At 38.1% G+C, this 17757-nt stretch overlaps 1 protein-coding gene across 2 annotated transcripts in view; it reads left to right on the top strand.

The window, feature by feature from the left end:
- PRKG1 (protein kinase cGMP-dependent 1) overlaps positions 1-17757 on the top strand; it is a 1177478-nt gene that overhangs the window by 66421 nt on the left and 1093300 nt on the right. The window contains exon 1 of one of the 2 annotated variants that reach the window (XM_054572783.1): positions 11180-11694. The exons of the other annotated variant lie outside the window; for it this stretch is intronic. Coding sequence (XP_054428758.1) covers positions 11384-11694 — 311 coding nt within the window. The 5' untranslated portion in view covers positions 11180-11383. Of the gene's footprint in view, positions 1-11179; positions 11695-17757 lie in introns of those variants that run through there. 2 annotated transcript variants of the gene reach the window in all.

The raw sequence follows: 17757 nt of genomic DNA, 5'->3' as shown, positions 1-17757 counted from the left end.
TTGTACTTAAAAAAGGCAAATTTAAATCTCAATGAGCATTTTCCAAAGAATATTTTTAACTAAAAAAATAAGGAATATATTTTCTATGCAAAGTTTACATATTTCAATGAGATGTTTTTCTCTTATACATTACTATTAATCATATATATATTTTTCCTCATAGGAAATACTACTTCTAAGAGGATTATGGACATTGATAACTGCAATTTGAAACTCCTTTTGGTTAAGAGGAAAGAACATAAATAAGAACCACTAGAGATCAATGGTGTGATGTCAAGAGAGTTTTTATATTCAAATAGCTATTAACACTTGGATTTTATTAAAGATCCAAAACTTTGAGCAGTTGCAAATCAGAAACTAGATTGCCATTTAGACCCAGAAGCAGAATTATACTATTAACAGCATAAAGGTTCATTTATAGAGATTCGTTGGGTATATGTGTACAGAGCTCTGAATCTTTATCTCCAAATTTGACTCTCTTCTATAGGAGACATTTCCTTTAATTTTTTTGTAGGAAAAAAAAATTTTGGCTTAGGTTTTTATAAGTTTCACAAAAGCTACCTTTATCACAAAATTTATATTCAAGTGCAGTGAATTTGAAGAATTTAGGAAACCTTCTAGCTGACTTTTTGAAATTATAAGAAATGCATACCTGAGAAATATTCTCTTTTTTTTTTTTTGCATTAACAAACTATATACCCCTATCTTTAATTTCATTGTACAACTATTTAACATTTAGATGATGGCTAACTCCCAAAGGTTAATGCTTCGTGTCCAGTTAACTGTACTATTAAGCTTATGGTTTCGTTTGAGGGGCCTGTTCTGATATTCTATAGGAAGAACAGAAGAAAGAACAAGAGAAAGGAAAAGGATATCTAAACCATTTAGGAATTAAATAATTGTATTAAAAGTGCTTTTGGAGATAAATTTGCTTTTGAAATATTTCAATCTGAACTTCCAAAGCTATTGCAAATAAAGCGATCAGGTAGGACAGAAGTACATATTGGTTAACAATTACTGATACATCTTATGAGTGCCTTATTTAAAAACATTTGCTTTCAAAATAATATGCAATGATGTGAATAAGCTTTTAAAAATGTATTAAGGACTATTAAAAATAGGCCAATTCCAACAGGAACAGTCAGCTTTTTGAAGGAGTAGCTAGAACTTGTGAAGAAACAAAAGAAATTGCAGAATTGCTGTTTCTGTTAGATGCTGCCAGTGTTATATGAAAGAGCAGTGAGCCTTGAAGACAATTATTATAAAGCTAAAAATAAGAAAGAGTCCGAGATTATGGCAAGTTATAAGTTCATTAAAAGAGTGGATTGTCTACATGTAATCTGAAAAGGTGGATGAGTATCAAGAAATATTATTTCCTAGAAATATTTCTAGGTAACTGATTACAAACACAGTTACCGTTGCTCTTAAACAGGCAACAATGTTTTTTAAAGAGTGGTGTCTATGGTTGATTTTTTTTTTTTTTTGATAGAAGACAAAAACACATTTTTAAATTAAGCCTGTGATATATGTGACTGATTACATATAGAAAGAGCATGCAGAATTATAGGGAGCTAAAACATCAATTTTCAGAAAAATCACCATATTTTTATGTCACTCTTTGTGTGACATAAAGATATTTTGTGTTGCAGAGAAATTCATTACCTGTATTGACTTTTAACTGTATTTAACACATATTTCAGGCTAATTTTGTCATAATATTTTAGTTTTGAAGGTTTTACCTAAGATAATTATTTTGAGGGGTTAGATCCGCATTTGAACTCCTTGCCCAAGGGCAACAGATATCACAAATATTTCCAAGAAAATCAGTGCTACTTAAAACCTAGTCGAGCATGTGACTTGCAGACTTCTTCATTCACTGAAACCTGGGCTGTAGGGTATCAGCCCCTTAAAGGTAGTCACACTGAAGTTTTGGGGACTTAGGATACATGTCTTTATGAGTGACACCCAAGTGAGGGGTGCGAATTTTGAGGCCCATCTTCACGTTGCGTCAAAGGATATTTAGTTCAGCTTGTTGGTTGGAGAAGAGTGAGAAAGGGGCAGTTTTTATTCCTGTTTATTGATAGTGGTGTGTTGAGATATTAAATAAATATTTCTTGAATTCATTCATTTAGTCCTACTTTCATTCGTTCGATAAACTTAACCAGTTATAGGGAGGGCCTATTTTTATCTTGGTGTCAGTGGAAAAAATAGAGGTGTTTTCTTGTTTTCTTGGTGTTTACAGTCTAATGGATAAGAGCTGTTTAACAAATATCCTTGCAAATAATGTGTAATTATAAATCACAGGAAGTGCTGTTTTAAGGGAGAATATCATGGGTATGATTCAGAAGGATTATTGGAAGAAGCGATATTTGAGGGGAGAACTGAAGAATGAATTCATTGAGGTAACGACTGGAAAGATGAAAGGATGGTGATGGGTACGTGATGGGCTGGGATTCTAATGTAGTGACGGGTTCAGAGAGGGGTTTTACAGACAGAAAGAGGGGCCCCCGTGGGAAAGCCCTGAAATGTTAAAATTGCTTGGGGCCTGAAGAGTTTAAAGGACTGAAAGGTCAGTCTTTTGATTTCAGTCCCATTGTAATTTTCCTTTGAGTATTTTTTTTAACTTGAGCCACAATGGTGTGACCCAGCTTAATTTTAAAGAAAGGAAATATGATTATGAGTCAAATGGTGGTGTTAGTCCTTCCTCTAAGCACCAAATTTGTCATGCGTGCGTAGTGTTCTGTCGTGTCATTGGCTGTGGTCACAGGCTTGGGTAAATGGTGGTTTTAAAGGGGAGATACTCGTGGTTGGCAGTACTTTGGTGGGACTAGTACTGTGAGTTCTTATCCTTGATATTGTTGTGTATGTTAATAACTGATAAGGAATTTCACAAGTGGGGTAAGTTCTTGTAGTTGGTAATGAATTGTTTGTAAATGATTAAGAGTCATAAATCCTCAGTTTCAACACAAAGTATTAGATGAAAGTCTAGTTGTTTAAATCAACTGTAAATATTTACTAAGTATTTATCTTAGAGATTCAAAATACATATTGGAAAATAAAAAGGTCTGAGAAATAATGCAGAAAAAGATCTGTTTTATTAAATGTTTCTGTTTCTGCCAAACTCTTTTGACCATGGAATCCTCTTTTGTTACATTAATCAGCATTTGAAGAAACTAGTGTTTTGTAGTTCACACTTTAAGGAAACATTGCATTGTAGTATATATACTTTTAGAGCACTCATTTAGAGTTACTAGGTTTCTGGCGAAGCTGTTCTTTGACCACTGAGTTTGGCTGCTGCATGAGCCATAACCCTATGGTTTTTTTCTTGGTTATTTTTCTTTTCTTCATCTATTTTTTCATTTCCTTACAGTTGGATATTTCATTATTCCAGAAAATGAAAATTATGTAATGTGTTCATGTTGATAATTTGCTTTGTAGGTATACATATTAGTGATTAAAGGAACATAAACTTAGACTCTTATAATATAAAATTATGTTAAAAAATATTAATGTAGTAAAAATCTAAATGCTTTGTTAATGTATTTTGAAATACATCTTTACTGTTTCTTGTTCTTTTGCCAATTTTGTAGAGTGCTCCATTAGAAAACATTAAATAAATAATTACCTTTTGGTATATTCTAAAGTTTTTATCTTAACAATGTCAAATGGTCAAAGATAAATGACATGATTTTAGGTAATCAAGCAAGTATCACCATTTGAATCCCGAGAGAGTTCTATGTGAGTTTTAGGGTGTTACCTTTTGATTCCTATGTATTGGAGACAAATTTTCTCGGTGTTGGTAATGATTGTCTTTCATATTTTAACGGCTTGTAAAACCCTGTAATATGAGGAAGCTTGAGCTGCTGTATCTAAAGAGAAAATTAGTGAGCAAGGTGGTTTACCCTGTTTCCCTACTTAGATATGTGTCAATAAGGTATAATACAAAAGACTTGGGATCCAGCCATCCCATGGGCCCATGTTTACTCTGACATAAATTAAGGTTGATTGGAAGCACACTCCCCCCACCCACCCCTTCATGTAGACCCCATAGTAGCAACAAAAGTTCCATACAGTTTCAATATAAGGAGAGGCGTAACAGAACTATTGAGGCATTTCAAAGATTTTTTCATATGTTTCGTTCTCTGCAGCAAATTAAAGTGTTCTGAATTGGCTTTAATAACTATTAATTGCTACGAGATATGAGATTGTATTTGCATGTGAGCCACATCAGAAATAATGAAATACCAAATGAAAGAATAACATAGCTTTCAGTACACTTTGCTGAGAATTGGGAGACGTGGTTTCTAAACTCTCCTCTACTTTGGTCTTTAAGTTACCTTACATTTGAAATTAGGCTATTGAATCACATAATCGTGGTGATTGATCCTGGCTCAAAATTTTGTAATATCCATTATAAATAAAGAATAAGAACACCTTCCCCCCGCCCCCTGGAGGTGGAAAGAGGCAGGGTATCAAACCGTGGCAAATGTTGCTATCAGACCTTTAATACACTATGTTCGGGAGTGCCTGTGAGAGTGGCATAAAGTAAATTAAATAACAGAGTGCATGTGGAGATGCTGTGACATTAGCTAAGTGTCAGTCCTGCTGCTGCCAAGAGAATGTAACGTGCTGTGTACTGATAGATGGTCTGAGCTGGGGAAATCGCAATGTGAAAGTAAGCGCTTTTCACTAAGTTCTCTATGTTCCTAACAGCAGCAATTGCTTGAAATATTCCACAAGTAAATGTTTTGAAAATCTCTCTGTCATTTTCTTCCACTTAAAATTTGTATTAACATAGATACTTTTCTAAGGAAGCTACATGGTTAGAATTTTGGCTGTACTATCATCTATGGAAAAATTAGATGAATTTTCCATAACTTCTTAAATTAACTCTTATCTTTGAGTACAAACATTCTTACATAATGCAGTGACTCAAGACAGACACTAAATAGTCTATCTAATACCAAAAAAGTGCGAAAACCCTTCCTAATTTATATTTATTTATATGAGGTTTAAAACCATATGATACTTAATATATTGCTATTTTTGGCAACTTATTTGTTATAGAGGTGTTTATGTATATGTATTTTAAGTTTAAATGTGAACCACTAATATTTAAAGTTTTCTTACCTATCAGATAAATGCCTGTACTTTGAAATAGGAATTTAAAAAACCCAGTCTGAAGAAGGAAGAAAGTATTGAAATTTTCCTCAAAATGTGTATCAGGCAAAGTGACTGATAATTTAACAGTTGGTTTCAAATGCATAGCAAATATGCGTGTCACGTGGGCCCGAGCCTGAGGCTCTACAGATGCTCCAAGGGTAAGGCTTCCATGAACGTCAGGTACCACACCTCGGCCCTAGAATGATGTCCCTTTGTTTTACCACCCTACTGCTTCATGTGGCTATTGTTAGAAATGGATTTCTGGATTTCCATCTCATGGTTATTCTATAAAAGCCACTGTATCAAGAGTTAACTCAGTTTGAACTTAGGTAATATTTACTTGTCCATCAAGTTAATGAGCATGTAGATCTCTGTGCGTTTCCCTACTTAGCTATTTTGCTTGCAACCTCCCTTCTCCTCCAAACCTCTGACATTCGCACAGTATAAATGCCCTGCCATATTTCTCTTGCCTGATTCATTCATTTTACTTACTGATAAAAATATAATTTACTCAATACTCCATTTTATTGTTTCTTATATCCTCAGTACTTTCCCACCTTTCTAATTTTAGTAATTTCACTGGCAAAAAGTAGCTTTATTTTTCACTTTCGATTTTGATTTTTGTAGGGGAAAATGGTAAGTTATATCATCTGTTAAAAGCTATTTAATATAAAAGCAACAAAAGATAATTGACTCTAGAGCTGTTCTCCCATAAACCACACAATATCGAATCCATTTTCAAAAAGCAAAATTACTTTTGCAAATGTTTTTGAATATTTTGTAGAAAATACTAATGTCTTAACTTAGGAAATAATGTACTTTCCTATACCAGAAGAGTCACTGAAATGGAACTGGGAATCTATAATTTATTAATGAGATTCAGAGATATTATGATGTTCATACTCATGTATGTATTTACTGGGCTTAAAATACAGTAAAATAATATTTTGTGAAAAAAAATCTTAAGTTCCATTTTATGCATTTAAAATTTTTCCATGCATGAAAAAAATACAGAAAGCCTAATATTTTTCTTCTTAGAAATTCTTTTTTTCCTCTGGTCTTTGGAAACGGGAAGCTTACTAACAGCACAAAGACATTTTTTTTTTTCTTTTGTTAGTGCATGGATGTTTTTTTGAGCACTAGTTTAGGCTGAGGCCCAACTATAACTTACCATCATTTGAAGCTGTGGACTACGAGAATTCATTTCAACTAATATTAGGCATGACACTAATTTGGTATTAAACTCTAAGCACATTAGCAATTATGGTACAATGCACTATTACTTTCCAAGTCTCTGCAGTAAGTTTTTCATCATTAGTGGTTTAGTTTTTTTTTTCTTTTCCATGCAGAATATATCATGCTGAGTAGTATGACTTCCAAACAGCCCAACCATTAGAATTTTTACTTATATTTATTTAAACATGCATTCCCGATGGCCGAACCTTTCCTCAAAACACAGTCGTAAGAATGTTGTAATTCTATGAGTTAAACAAATAGGTGCTTGAAACGCTGTGCTTAATCTGTAGGAAGCCAATGTGCGTAAATTCCAGATTTCTATAACAACGAACCAAAAGAGAGCCTTGAATACTTGTCTGACTTACAAAAAGTGTAATTAAAATCCTATTGTCTGATCCATTCTCCTTTACAGTCCAAAGACAATTCCTGCGGCATATTATTAGGCTTTGGAATAGGATGATGGATTTCCTAAAATATATTTACACAAACAAATGTGTAAGTGGATTGTAATGTGCCTAAAATAATAGGTATTATTGTTATATATATTTCTTGGCTTTACTTTTCTCTCAGTAACTTTGAATGCAAAATTCGAAAATATTTATATAATAGAGAGGTTCAGCAATCCTCAATTAATTAGGGTGACCAACTGTCCTGGTTTGCCCAGGACTTTGCGGTAGTTACAACTTCAGTTTTAAAACTGGGACAGTCCCAAGCAATTTTAGTACTAAAACCAGGAAAACCTCAAGCAAATGGGTACGGATGGTTATCCTAACCCCTGATGAAATGGTACTGGAGTGAAGGCAGTTTTACGAAAATAAACTTTTAAAAAATCTTTTTCCTGCTCTTTCAGGAGTTTCCAAATTTCTCCTCTTTCCACTTCCCCAGCCCCACAGTCAGGCTAGGTAATGTTAAGGACACTCTTCCATCTCTGGATCCAGAACCAAGACAGGAGCAGCTGCTGGAATTCCTGCCAAAGACAATGAGGGCTGGGGGGAAGGGATTGAGCTCTGCTTCAAATCGCCTGGATTTGAATCCAGGTTTTGCCATTTATCAGGTGGGTGATCTTGTGCCTCTGTTTTCTCAAATGTAAATGGAAGTAATAATAATGTCCAATTAATAGGGTTACATGAACAGTGGCTGCCATGCATTAAGAGTTCAAGGCAGTTCATTATTTTTATTGTGATCTTGATTAGGGTTAGCAATTTAGAGCAAATCAGTATGTCCATCAGTACCAGTAACTTCCATATCTAGATTCTTAGAGGTACTTGTTACTGCTACCAATTTTCTGTGAGGGGTGGCTTCCATTGCCCAAAAAGCTTAGCTATGGTTTTTTGTTCGTTTGTCTGTTTCTTGCAATTCAAGAAATGGCGGAAGAAAATCTCAAACTTAACACTGTTCTAGGAAATGTTGCATCAATAGCAGGGACAACTGGATGACAAAATTATCACAGTTCCTTTCAGGCAAAGTATATTTTTAGTGAATGATTATGAATTACACAGATTTTATTTTTTAATACTCAGTATTATGATATAGCTGCATTATTGAATACTTTATTAAATAATTCTCAGATTTTTATTAAGGAAGGCATACAATACTTATTCTCATTCATGAGGGTTGGGTGCAAAATTGAAGAACATCAACATACCACTGGTTGGTCAAGCTACTGGTAGAACTTTGCTTCCATTACGGTTATGACAAAGAGAGATTGCTGAAAAGTAGGTTGCAAGTTGACAATGGAATTCTAGAGCATGAGCTCACTTCCTTCGAAACTGCATTGTTCTCTGTTTTAGCATCTAAGGTCAAGACTTCTTCCAGATGGGCAGTGGGAGAGCTCAGTATATGCCATTCCACTCCACTTTTTTCCAGATTTGTGGCAGCCAATTCTAAATGAGCAGAAATTAGACTTGCGCCTGATCTTTGATCTTAAAATTTAGATACTTAAGTTTACTATGAAAACACATAGTAAAATTTGTTTGGTGAAATTTAACTGCAGGACCTTGATTTTTCACATTAAATTTATTCCTGGTATTTGTCAAGTATGATGCAAAAGATGTTTAAGAAAATATTGAAATCACCCAAAAGGTCAAGATGAAAAATCAGGTCCTTCAAGATCTAAACAACCAGTCAAGAGAACATGAATGAAAAACTTAATTAAAATATTTATTTTGACTTCAAGAACAGAAGAGAATAGCCTAGAATTCTGGATTTTGAATATATAATTATTAAGTATTGAAGGGAAAGTTTTCTTAAATAATATAGGTTATTGTAACCAAATATATTCTTATACTTTGAACATCTTTTAAGATGTAAATCAATTGTAACAGTCATTTCTTCTTGGCTGTTTACTTTCTTTGCATTTATTACAACAGATTCCTGACTTTCAACATGGTATTCATCATGAAGTATATTTTGTATTGCAAAGCTTCCATTTAAGATGAAAATGCCACATGGATATATCTTACAGTTGCATGTAGACATGATAGCTTAAATAGTAAAAAAAATTACATAACTTAGTATAAAAAAACCCTCATTTTTGTTCAAAAACAACTAAATATTTTTTGGTTGAAGTGTAATTTTGGGGGGAGAAAAAAATTCTTTCATTTCTATTTTCACTTGTACATGTAGACAGGCTTTCTACAAGTGAAGAAGATTCTTTTCTACTTTGTGCTGATCAAAAACATCAAGTAGCCCTATTTAAACCTCAAATGAATCCGAAAACATAATCCTCCTTAGCAGTTATCTAATGATATTCCTTCTACATTGCTACTGATGTATTTTTAGACATAAACTCTTGGCCTCCTGGACCCCTGTAATAGATTGATAGGAAAAAGTCATTTAGTTTTAAACATTTTCCCATGGAATTAAAGAATTCCCATAGGTTAGAAAGATAAAAATTTGGCCCTTTGCCTGGGAGAAAGAAAATATCACAGAAGCTCTTTTGGAATAGTGTCCAAAATTACAGTACTTCTGCTTAGTTTAGTTTTAATAAAGACAACAACAGTTCGGAACTATTATTTCCTGCTATCAGTATTTGTAAGTTATTCATGTTTTGTGCATTAGAAATAAAAATGTTTTGGGAATTATCTGTTTTACATATTACACATCCATGTTAGAAAACAGAAAAATTAAGTGTCTTGTGTCACTAAGAGAATTGGGTCATGATCTGTGTGGAAGAATGTTTAGGATTATATATCTTTTGTCATTTATACCTCTTTAAATCACCTGAAATCAAAGAGCTTGCTAACTTGCTGTTTGCCCTTTCCTGCCTTCCTTCCTTAGCTTAGATAGAAAAAATTGTTAATTCAAAAGTAAAAGTAAGCAAGTTTGTTTATTTTTTGAGGCTAATATATATATTTCCTTGGCTAAATTTAGATTCCAGTGAATAATTCTGGATTGCAATTCAATTTTAAACTATTAGCTATTTGTTTTAGTGTTAAGGAATAGCCAAGTAGAGCATTGAGGTTTATATCATTCAGTGCCTAAAAATAGTAATTAGAGGGCATCTAATAAAGCCACTATAAAATTGGGTGAGTTGGTGAAGATTTAGATAAATATTAGAAATTTAGGTAAGTATTAAAGAAATGTTTGAAGATTCTAAACATGTGTTCCAATGATGACAGAATTAACCTTACTCAGAAAGGATGCTAGTTAACTGTCCTCAGTTAAGGAAATATTGAGTGGGCAGGGAGAGGGGTGGGTGTGGGTGGGGGCAGAGTGGAATAGCCCCCTTTCTTTATGATCTTCCCTCTTTTTCAAAGTTTGTGTCCTGCTGTTCAAGTGGGAGGATACAGACCTGACAGCTTGGTTGTCAAGGAAGTAATATTTTTAAAGGTATGGTTCAATTTTAGGATGAATTTGTTGGAGCTCAGCAATGGTTTTTCTCATCCACAAACAATTCTGTAGACACTAACTCGCATGAGAGGGTAGTGGAGAAGCTGAGTGGCCTTCTATGGCCCAAAACCATTTGGTCTTTACCTTAAAAAATGTTCATTAACCTGAGTTTGGAAGAGGTAGAAAGGGGAGCAGTTAGGAGGAGCAGGTAAAGGAGAGTGGAAAAGTTTAGGGAGGAAAAGTCAGAAGACCACCTCCCCCTTCCCTTCCCTAAAGGCACCTGGATGTTCGCGGGATCCCTCCCAGGCATAGAATGGCTCTTATCTCCTGAGGGGCAAATTGTTTTTGTTTGTTTGTTTGTTTGTTGCCCCCCCCCCCCCAAGCGTTAGCCACCTGTGTGCTGCGCTCCTAGTGAGAAAGGTGGCTTTGAAAAGAGGGAGAGTTCAGACCCAAGGCTGGGGGCTTTTCTTGGTGAGGCTGGGGGTCAAAATACCTCCAGAACTCACAGCTTTTAAGATGCAGAGAGCGCTCTTCCCTCCTACGAGGCCAAGATTGCAGTCTGCCGTCCGCAAGACTGGTCTGCTCGGGAGCCTTCTGACATCTCCCCTGTTTGCGTGGGTCTTTGCTGTCCTTTCCTTTTACCTCCCCACCCCCAAAGTGGCGCTCCCGCCTCGCTCCGCCTGCACATCCTCCAGCGTCGCCCCAGAGGGTTATCAGGCTCCCCACACGCACCGCTGGCTTCCTCTGGCGCCCAGCGCAAGTGACCCGGGAAGACCAACAGCTGCCTGGGAGCCTCATCCACGTCCACTTCTCCTGCTCCCCTACCACCGCACCCTAGGCTCTTCGGCCCCCTCCCCTACCCCTGTGGCGCCCACCTCGTCGCAGGTTTGATCCCGGGTTGGACCTGCGGTTTTGCTCATCCCCACACTCAGTCTCTCCATCAGCCCCAAGAAGTGAAATCTGCCCTGAAACTCTGGGTGGCTGGAGCCGGCAGACTGGGCATGCTCAGAAGCCAGGGCTGGCTTTGGTCTCAAGTAGGAAGCTTTTTCACTCGAGAGGCAGCGGCGACTTTGGGGAAAGTTGATCAGAGAGGGGAGGAAGCCCCAAGACGTGGAGCAGCGTCTGGAAGGAACCCCCGGCAGCCCGGAGGAGCATGGGCACCCTGCGGGATTTACAGTATGCGCTCCAGGAGAAGATCGAGGAGCTGAGGCAGCGGGATGCTCTCATCGACGAGCTGGAGCTGGAGTTGGATCAGAAGGACGAACTGATCCAGAAGCTGCAGAATGAGCTGGACAAGTACCGCTCGGTGATCCGGCCGGCCACCCAGCAGGCGCAGAAGCAAAGCGCGAGCACCTTGCAGGGAGAGCCGCGCACCAAGCGCCAGGCGATCTCCGCTGAGCCCACAGCCTTCGACATCCAGGATCTCAGCCATGTGACCCTGCCCTTCTACCCCAAGAGCCCACAGTAAGCAGGGGTTACGCTCCGGGGCCATGTGGCACCCTGTCGGTGGGGAGCTGCGGGTCTCTGTATTGTCTGTCAGCCCCCGCCCTCCCGCTTGCCATGTCTGTCCTCATCCTCAGAAATGTTTCATTTTAACGGGCACAACTTGCGGGGTTGTGCACGTTTCTAGAGCCAGACTCACTGCACTTACGTTGCCTTCGTGTCTTTGTCGGATGTCAAGGTATTTTTTAAAATACATGCATATACATTCATATATGCCACCTCTTGTACAGAGTTGGAATGCTCCCCAGGTGTGTGTCCGGCTATGTGCATGTGAGTGAGTGTGAGAAGCGGAATAAAAAGCCCCATTTCCCAAATACCTTGGGAAAGCTGCCCGGCCGTAAAATCCTAAATGCAGGCTCATCAGACTTGAAATGAAATGCGTGTGATATCACCCTTACTTTCCATGCGTTTGTGGCTCTCCCTGGTTTCTGTACATGCTGGCAGTTCATGCAGGTACCCTTCAAACCTGATGATCTGTCATCGTCAAAGTGTCAAACATAAGCAAATGAGCATACAAAAGGGACGATTTTTTAATTTCTTGAATTGGATGACATTTGCAGTCCACAAATGGAAGCCTAATCTGTTGATTTCTTAAAAATCTTTTCATAACATCTGAGGGAAGATAGTGCTTCTTTCCCTTAAGGAATTTGCATAATGTTACTAATGGGGCACTTCCTTCTCCCAAGAGATTGTATGTTTTCCGGGATCAAATACAAAGAAGTACATACACTACCTGTACTGACAAGGTAGACACATTGTTTTCCTTATTCCTGGATTCTGATGCAACCACTCTGGTATTGTTCTAGCATTTTAGAGACCTATGTAGTTCCGCTGTCAGTGGCTTTCACCACTTGGGTGAGAGAATTGAATGGAACTTGTTACACACCACGCCACTCAGAGTTCTTATGGAGCATAAAGTGACAAGAGCTTGAGGTAAATGTAGAATGAACACCTGAATGAATGGGATTTTCAATTAATAGGTAATGACATGGTTGACAAAATGAAGGATTGTGACACTCTATTCCTAACTACATCGCAGTGGCTGGATGACGTGTTACATAATAACACAAGGTCCCTTGGAACTCTTTACTTCATAAACACAAGAAACTAATAGGAGGAGAAAAAGTAAATACTTGATTATTTTCATTGGTATTTATTGTATTTGGGGAAGCTCGAGAGCCTGTGTTCATTATACTTTTGAAAACTTAAGAGTTGCACCTATACTTTTGGTTCCCATAGAGCATATGCTGTTACTTATGCAGGTTTAGCTTTATGAGTTCTCATTCTGAGAGAGGGTGATGAAGAAAGAGTAAGAATAAACATTTCTGACATTCTGACTACACCGTTACCCTAACAGTTTGGTAGACTTAGATCTGCCTTAGAAATCTGAATGGTCTGTATCCACTTCAACTTTCCCTGGTCAATTAGTTTGCAGTCCTGACACGCTTTCCTGTTTTAGCTAACCAGGTACGAGCCATCTCTCCTGGGCCAAGTTTCACATAATGAAAAAAATAACTCAAAGACAGTTCTCTGCACCTTTAAGCATTCCATAGGACCTCATTTTAGTAGTTGCAGGACTTTGGAGTAACACAGAACAAACTTCACTTTTATAAAAAGACCATTTTTAATAGGTTTTATAATGAAATATGATCAAGCTAGCTGATAACTCCAGTTAAACATCGTATCAGACAAGATCTGAAGGAATCTAGGCAGTAAGGAACGAGCTGAAGTTTTAGAAGTCTCTTAGTGCTGTACATGAAGAACAACTAGATTTTTTTAAAACCCATGGTGGGAAATGAAATGAGTGTGGCAAATAATTCTGTTATAATAAACATTGTACCTATTGAACAATGCTTTGCGTTCTGATATTTATTTAATAGCTTGTGCTTTGAACAAGTCAGCTACTAAAGTATTACCATGATGGTTTTGGTGATTCTAAGCATTACATTGAAGAAAATGATAGCATGTCTTCCACGCTTAAATAATTTTGGAAAAACATCTGTTCTTTTTTCACACTTACATAAAGAAAACTAGAATAAAATCGGCTTAAGTGGTACAGTGTACCTCTCAAGAGAAAGAGAAGTATATTGTATGCAAAATGATTATTTTTATGTCGTTTGAATGATTGTACAAGGTAGCTCCACAAAGAATCAGGAAAACTTGCCAAACCGAAAGACGCGTGTTTGAATTTTGATTTCTTTCATGATAGTTTGATTAGATAGACTTACTATCAACAAGTGCTTGTCTTTATATTTCATCTTTTGTGAAGCTTAAATTTAGTCAATTTTCTTAAACTTACACACAGATTATTGTGAGTTCAAGTTAAAAAGAAACCATCTCAATAGTATAAAATTGATTTTTCATATTAGTTTTCTATTTTCTTTCCAGTAGATGTAGTTAACTGTTCTGCTCAATTGTCTGATGAATGAAAGTATGTTTGTTTACTTTTTCCATACTGAGGTTGCCTTTTTAGGATAATTTTTGACACTTTTGTTTTCAGTGATTTTTGATCATTTAAAAATAATGTAAAATGAAAATCAACTTACCTGCTTTTGGTTTGAAATTTTCTCCATTAAAGTGGAAATCGGAGGAAAGCCACGGTCAGAGGCCAGCAGACAGCCAGGGCCCTTCCGTTGCACGTGTGAGGTGCAGAGAGCATTTTTTGTTTGTCTCTTTAACACCTGTATAGAAACAGCCCTTAAGCAATTTTTCTGTTATGAATGTGAAGCAAAGAACTGATACAGCAGCAAATTGGAAGCTGTATTCCACTGCTACCAAATAGCTACTTGAGAATAGAAAGCTATTAGTCTATATATTTTGAAATAAATTGAGCAAATAAACCCTTAAAGTGAGAAAAATATCCATAATAGGTTAGCACATTCAGCATCTGCTGGTATGGTCTAAACACTTTACCCATAGTAAATATTCTCAAATCCGTTCTGTTTTCCTGTCCCAGTCTCCCATGTCTTCTCAGCTGGGCTCAATAGACTTGAGTTCTTTTCAAAAGTTGTTAGTGCCTCTGTGTTCTTGTTAAGCTGTTGCTTTTCACCCCAGAGGCAGATGCATTTCAGAGAATGATGATATTTCGTTATATTTCACTTTTTGACTGTGAAGTACTTTGGAAGAGCTGAGGATAAAAAGAAATATTTTTTTTTATTTTTAGGGAGGCATTCATTTTAACAAGATCTTATACGAGCTTTTAAACCTTGACACTAGTACATCTCAAGAGAAATGGAATCCTCCTACAGGCTCTGTGCTAAATTTTGTAGGAAGTTGAGAGAATTCTAGTATTTTAGTGCCATAATAGAAGGTGTAATATTAAAGCATAGATTTCTTCAAAGGCAGCAATTAAATTTCAAATGCACCCTACAGCTCAGTTCAATAGTTCCATGAGATACGTGCCATGTCCAAACTATCACCCAGAGTTAGAGGTGAGAGATACATAAATCGTACCATCAAGGAGTTAACAAAGGGTTAAACAATACGGCACAAGTAAATATTCTAGAGAGCAGAGTAAGGCAAGTCACAGAGGGGACACCTAAGACAGTTAGCAACTGTAAGTGAGCCCATTTCATTTTATGGTATCAGAAACTCCTGCGGAAATGGGGGTGAAGTAAATACCTGTTTGGAGGATGGCCACAATTTAGTGGTGACGAGGTTAGAGGGCGGGGTGGGGACGGAGACGGCCATCAGCAAAGGGAAGGCAGCGCAAGGGCACAGAGGCTACCTCAGGGCAGCAACAGCAACTGGTGACTGTGCCAGCAACACCGTAGTGGGGCTCGAGGAAGAGCGAGCTGAGGCCAGAGAGGACGAGAATCGTAGATTCTATTTTATAAAGTGGTGAGGAGGGCATTTCTGCCTGTGTTTCGAATAATCAAGAATCGTGGGTATATGCATGTGTGTTTTATCAGAGGACTATTTATTACCCAGTAGGAAAGCTCTGAATCTCCGAATGTCAGTCCAATCCTCCACCCGCCACCAGCACAGTCCTGAGAGTAGACATAACTATCCCAGCTAGGTAAGGATATTAAGTGTAACCGATCCGCAGATGATTTGAACTCTTAAAGAAACTCAGTTCCGCTGTTAATAGGAAAGAAGCTCCTTTTCCACTCAGTTCAAACTGTTCCCATTGAAAATAATCTAATTTTGTGCCACAGACTAGCATTGCAGATTCCTCACATACCTAGGCAAATGGAACATGAGAACTGAACCTGAAGTTGATTTTAAAAATTCACTTTCTTGTTTTTGTGGAAGAGTTCAATTCCAGCTTAATGTTATTCTAATAGACTTTCCTATTTAAGCTTTTTGTTAATTTCAGGTTGCAGTCTATGGGGTAAATTTGAAGCTGTGGAAGCTTTCATAAAAAAATGTATGAGAGCAGGTTGCTAAAGCCCTGTGAGGATGTTTTGAAGCACAGTCAAGTTGTGTGCCCTGCAAAAGGGGCTTAGAATGAGAATACTGACAATCCCTAAGAGAGTAGCTCCAGAGACTGCCTGAGAATATAAAGGACCGGTTTCCTTGCTCTATGGGGCCACATTTCCAAGCTCCTCCTAGTTGTTGTTTCGCTAAAGAGTCGGGTTTGGATTCCTAATGGGAAAGGGTAGAAGAAGGCAGATGATGTTTCTGTTGTTGCTGTTTGCAGGTTATAAGGCATATGGAAACATTTTTTTTCCCTGTCTGCCTAGCAATGGAGGGTCTCCATGGTATCCTAGCAACCAGTTCCAACACTGGGCTGCTGCTCTTTCTGCCATCTCTACCCTAGGTACTGCTGCCCGTCTCAGGGAGCCAGACCTGCTGCTAGCGTTCAGACCCTCCGACTTGAACCTTCCACGCTTGGAGAACACAAGACAAAGTGCTAAATAAATAAGCACATGCTGCAGGCAGCATTTACCAGTATGCTCACCAGTTTATTATGCAATCACGTCTGCGGCGTTCTGAATCCTAATCTGAATTGTTGAGCTGGCGCTGTTGGCCACCCCTTCCCTGGCAGCCCGTCTCTGCCTCCTCGCACCCAGCCTCCTGACACCACTTCTTCTTTCCTCTCCCCATCTTCTGTAAGGACTGCTTTCCTCGGCTTCTTCCTAAAATTTGTTTCCTGAGAAGTTAAGTATGTGCAGCCTGTTTGAACTCTCTAAGTATAATTTTGTTTGTAAGAGTGAAGAAATGTTCACTCTCCAAAACTGTCGTGGAAATACAAGCAATAGCATAAAAACTGTAGCTACACAAAACATACGTGCAATGAAAGGTGGGACTAATAATATACTTCCAAAAGCGTCTCGTTTCGGAATGGATTTTGTAATCATAATCATTTATATAAAAGAAGCAGAAGAGTAGAGTGGGAAGAAGAGAGGCATGTCGGGGGGAGCAGCTAAGGGCAATACAGGATGAGTATTGTTAAAGCCGTGCCATATTGGCAAAGGAGCTGGAAATGAGTAATGGGCTTTGTAAATGAATAAACAGGCAATGAGACTGGAACGGGATTTGCAAGTTGGAGACGACTTTGTGGATAAAGCTGGCTTCAGAGAGGAGACACCCAAGTCAGAGTCTATCAGAGTCTTGCCTCCTTTGGGTATGGGGGCCTTACTGGGATTTGGGCAGAAAACCGTTAAGATATTTCCTTTTAGGCCACTGCTTCTTTGGAAGGCCTCTCACTGTTCCATTCAAACATCTTGTAGCCTGACACTGGGGAGGGTTTGGTGGATTGTGGCAGTCAAAAGAACGAGGAGAGCAAGTCAGTGCATCACTGTTTCGGACAGAAAAGGTCAAAATGGCACTGCCCTTCGTTATCATAATGGAGAACACTTACTGAGCACCTGCTCTGTGCCAGGCACTGTTTCCTGTGCCTTCCACGGAGTGCTGTTTTTATCAGACAGCCCTGTGAGGAAGACTCCAGAGTATCCCTATTTCACAGCCCTGAGGTGCAGGACGCTGAAGCTCAGAGAAGCTGAGCTGCTCAAGGTCCCACACTTCGTAAGAGGCTGTTTCTGAATTCGAACTCCAAAACTGTTCTCCTTAGCCATTAGG

Source organism: Pteronotus mesoamericanus, unplaced genomic scaffold (assembly GCF_021234165.1).
Source record: "Pteronotus mesoamericanus isolate MK-2021 breed Mesoamerican mustached bat unplaced genomic scaffold, CSHL_Meso_final contig_24, whole genome shotgun sequence".
Taxonomy (NCBI): domain Eukaryota; kingdom Metazoa; phylum Chordata; class Mammalia; order Chiroptera; family Mormoopidae; genus Pteronotus; species Pteronotus mesoamericanus.
This window is presented reverse-complemented; position numbering and strand designations above follow the sequence as displayed.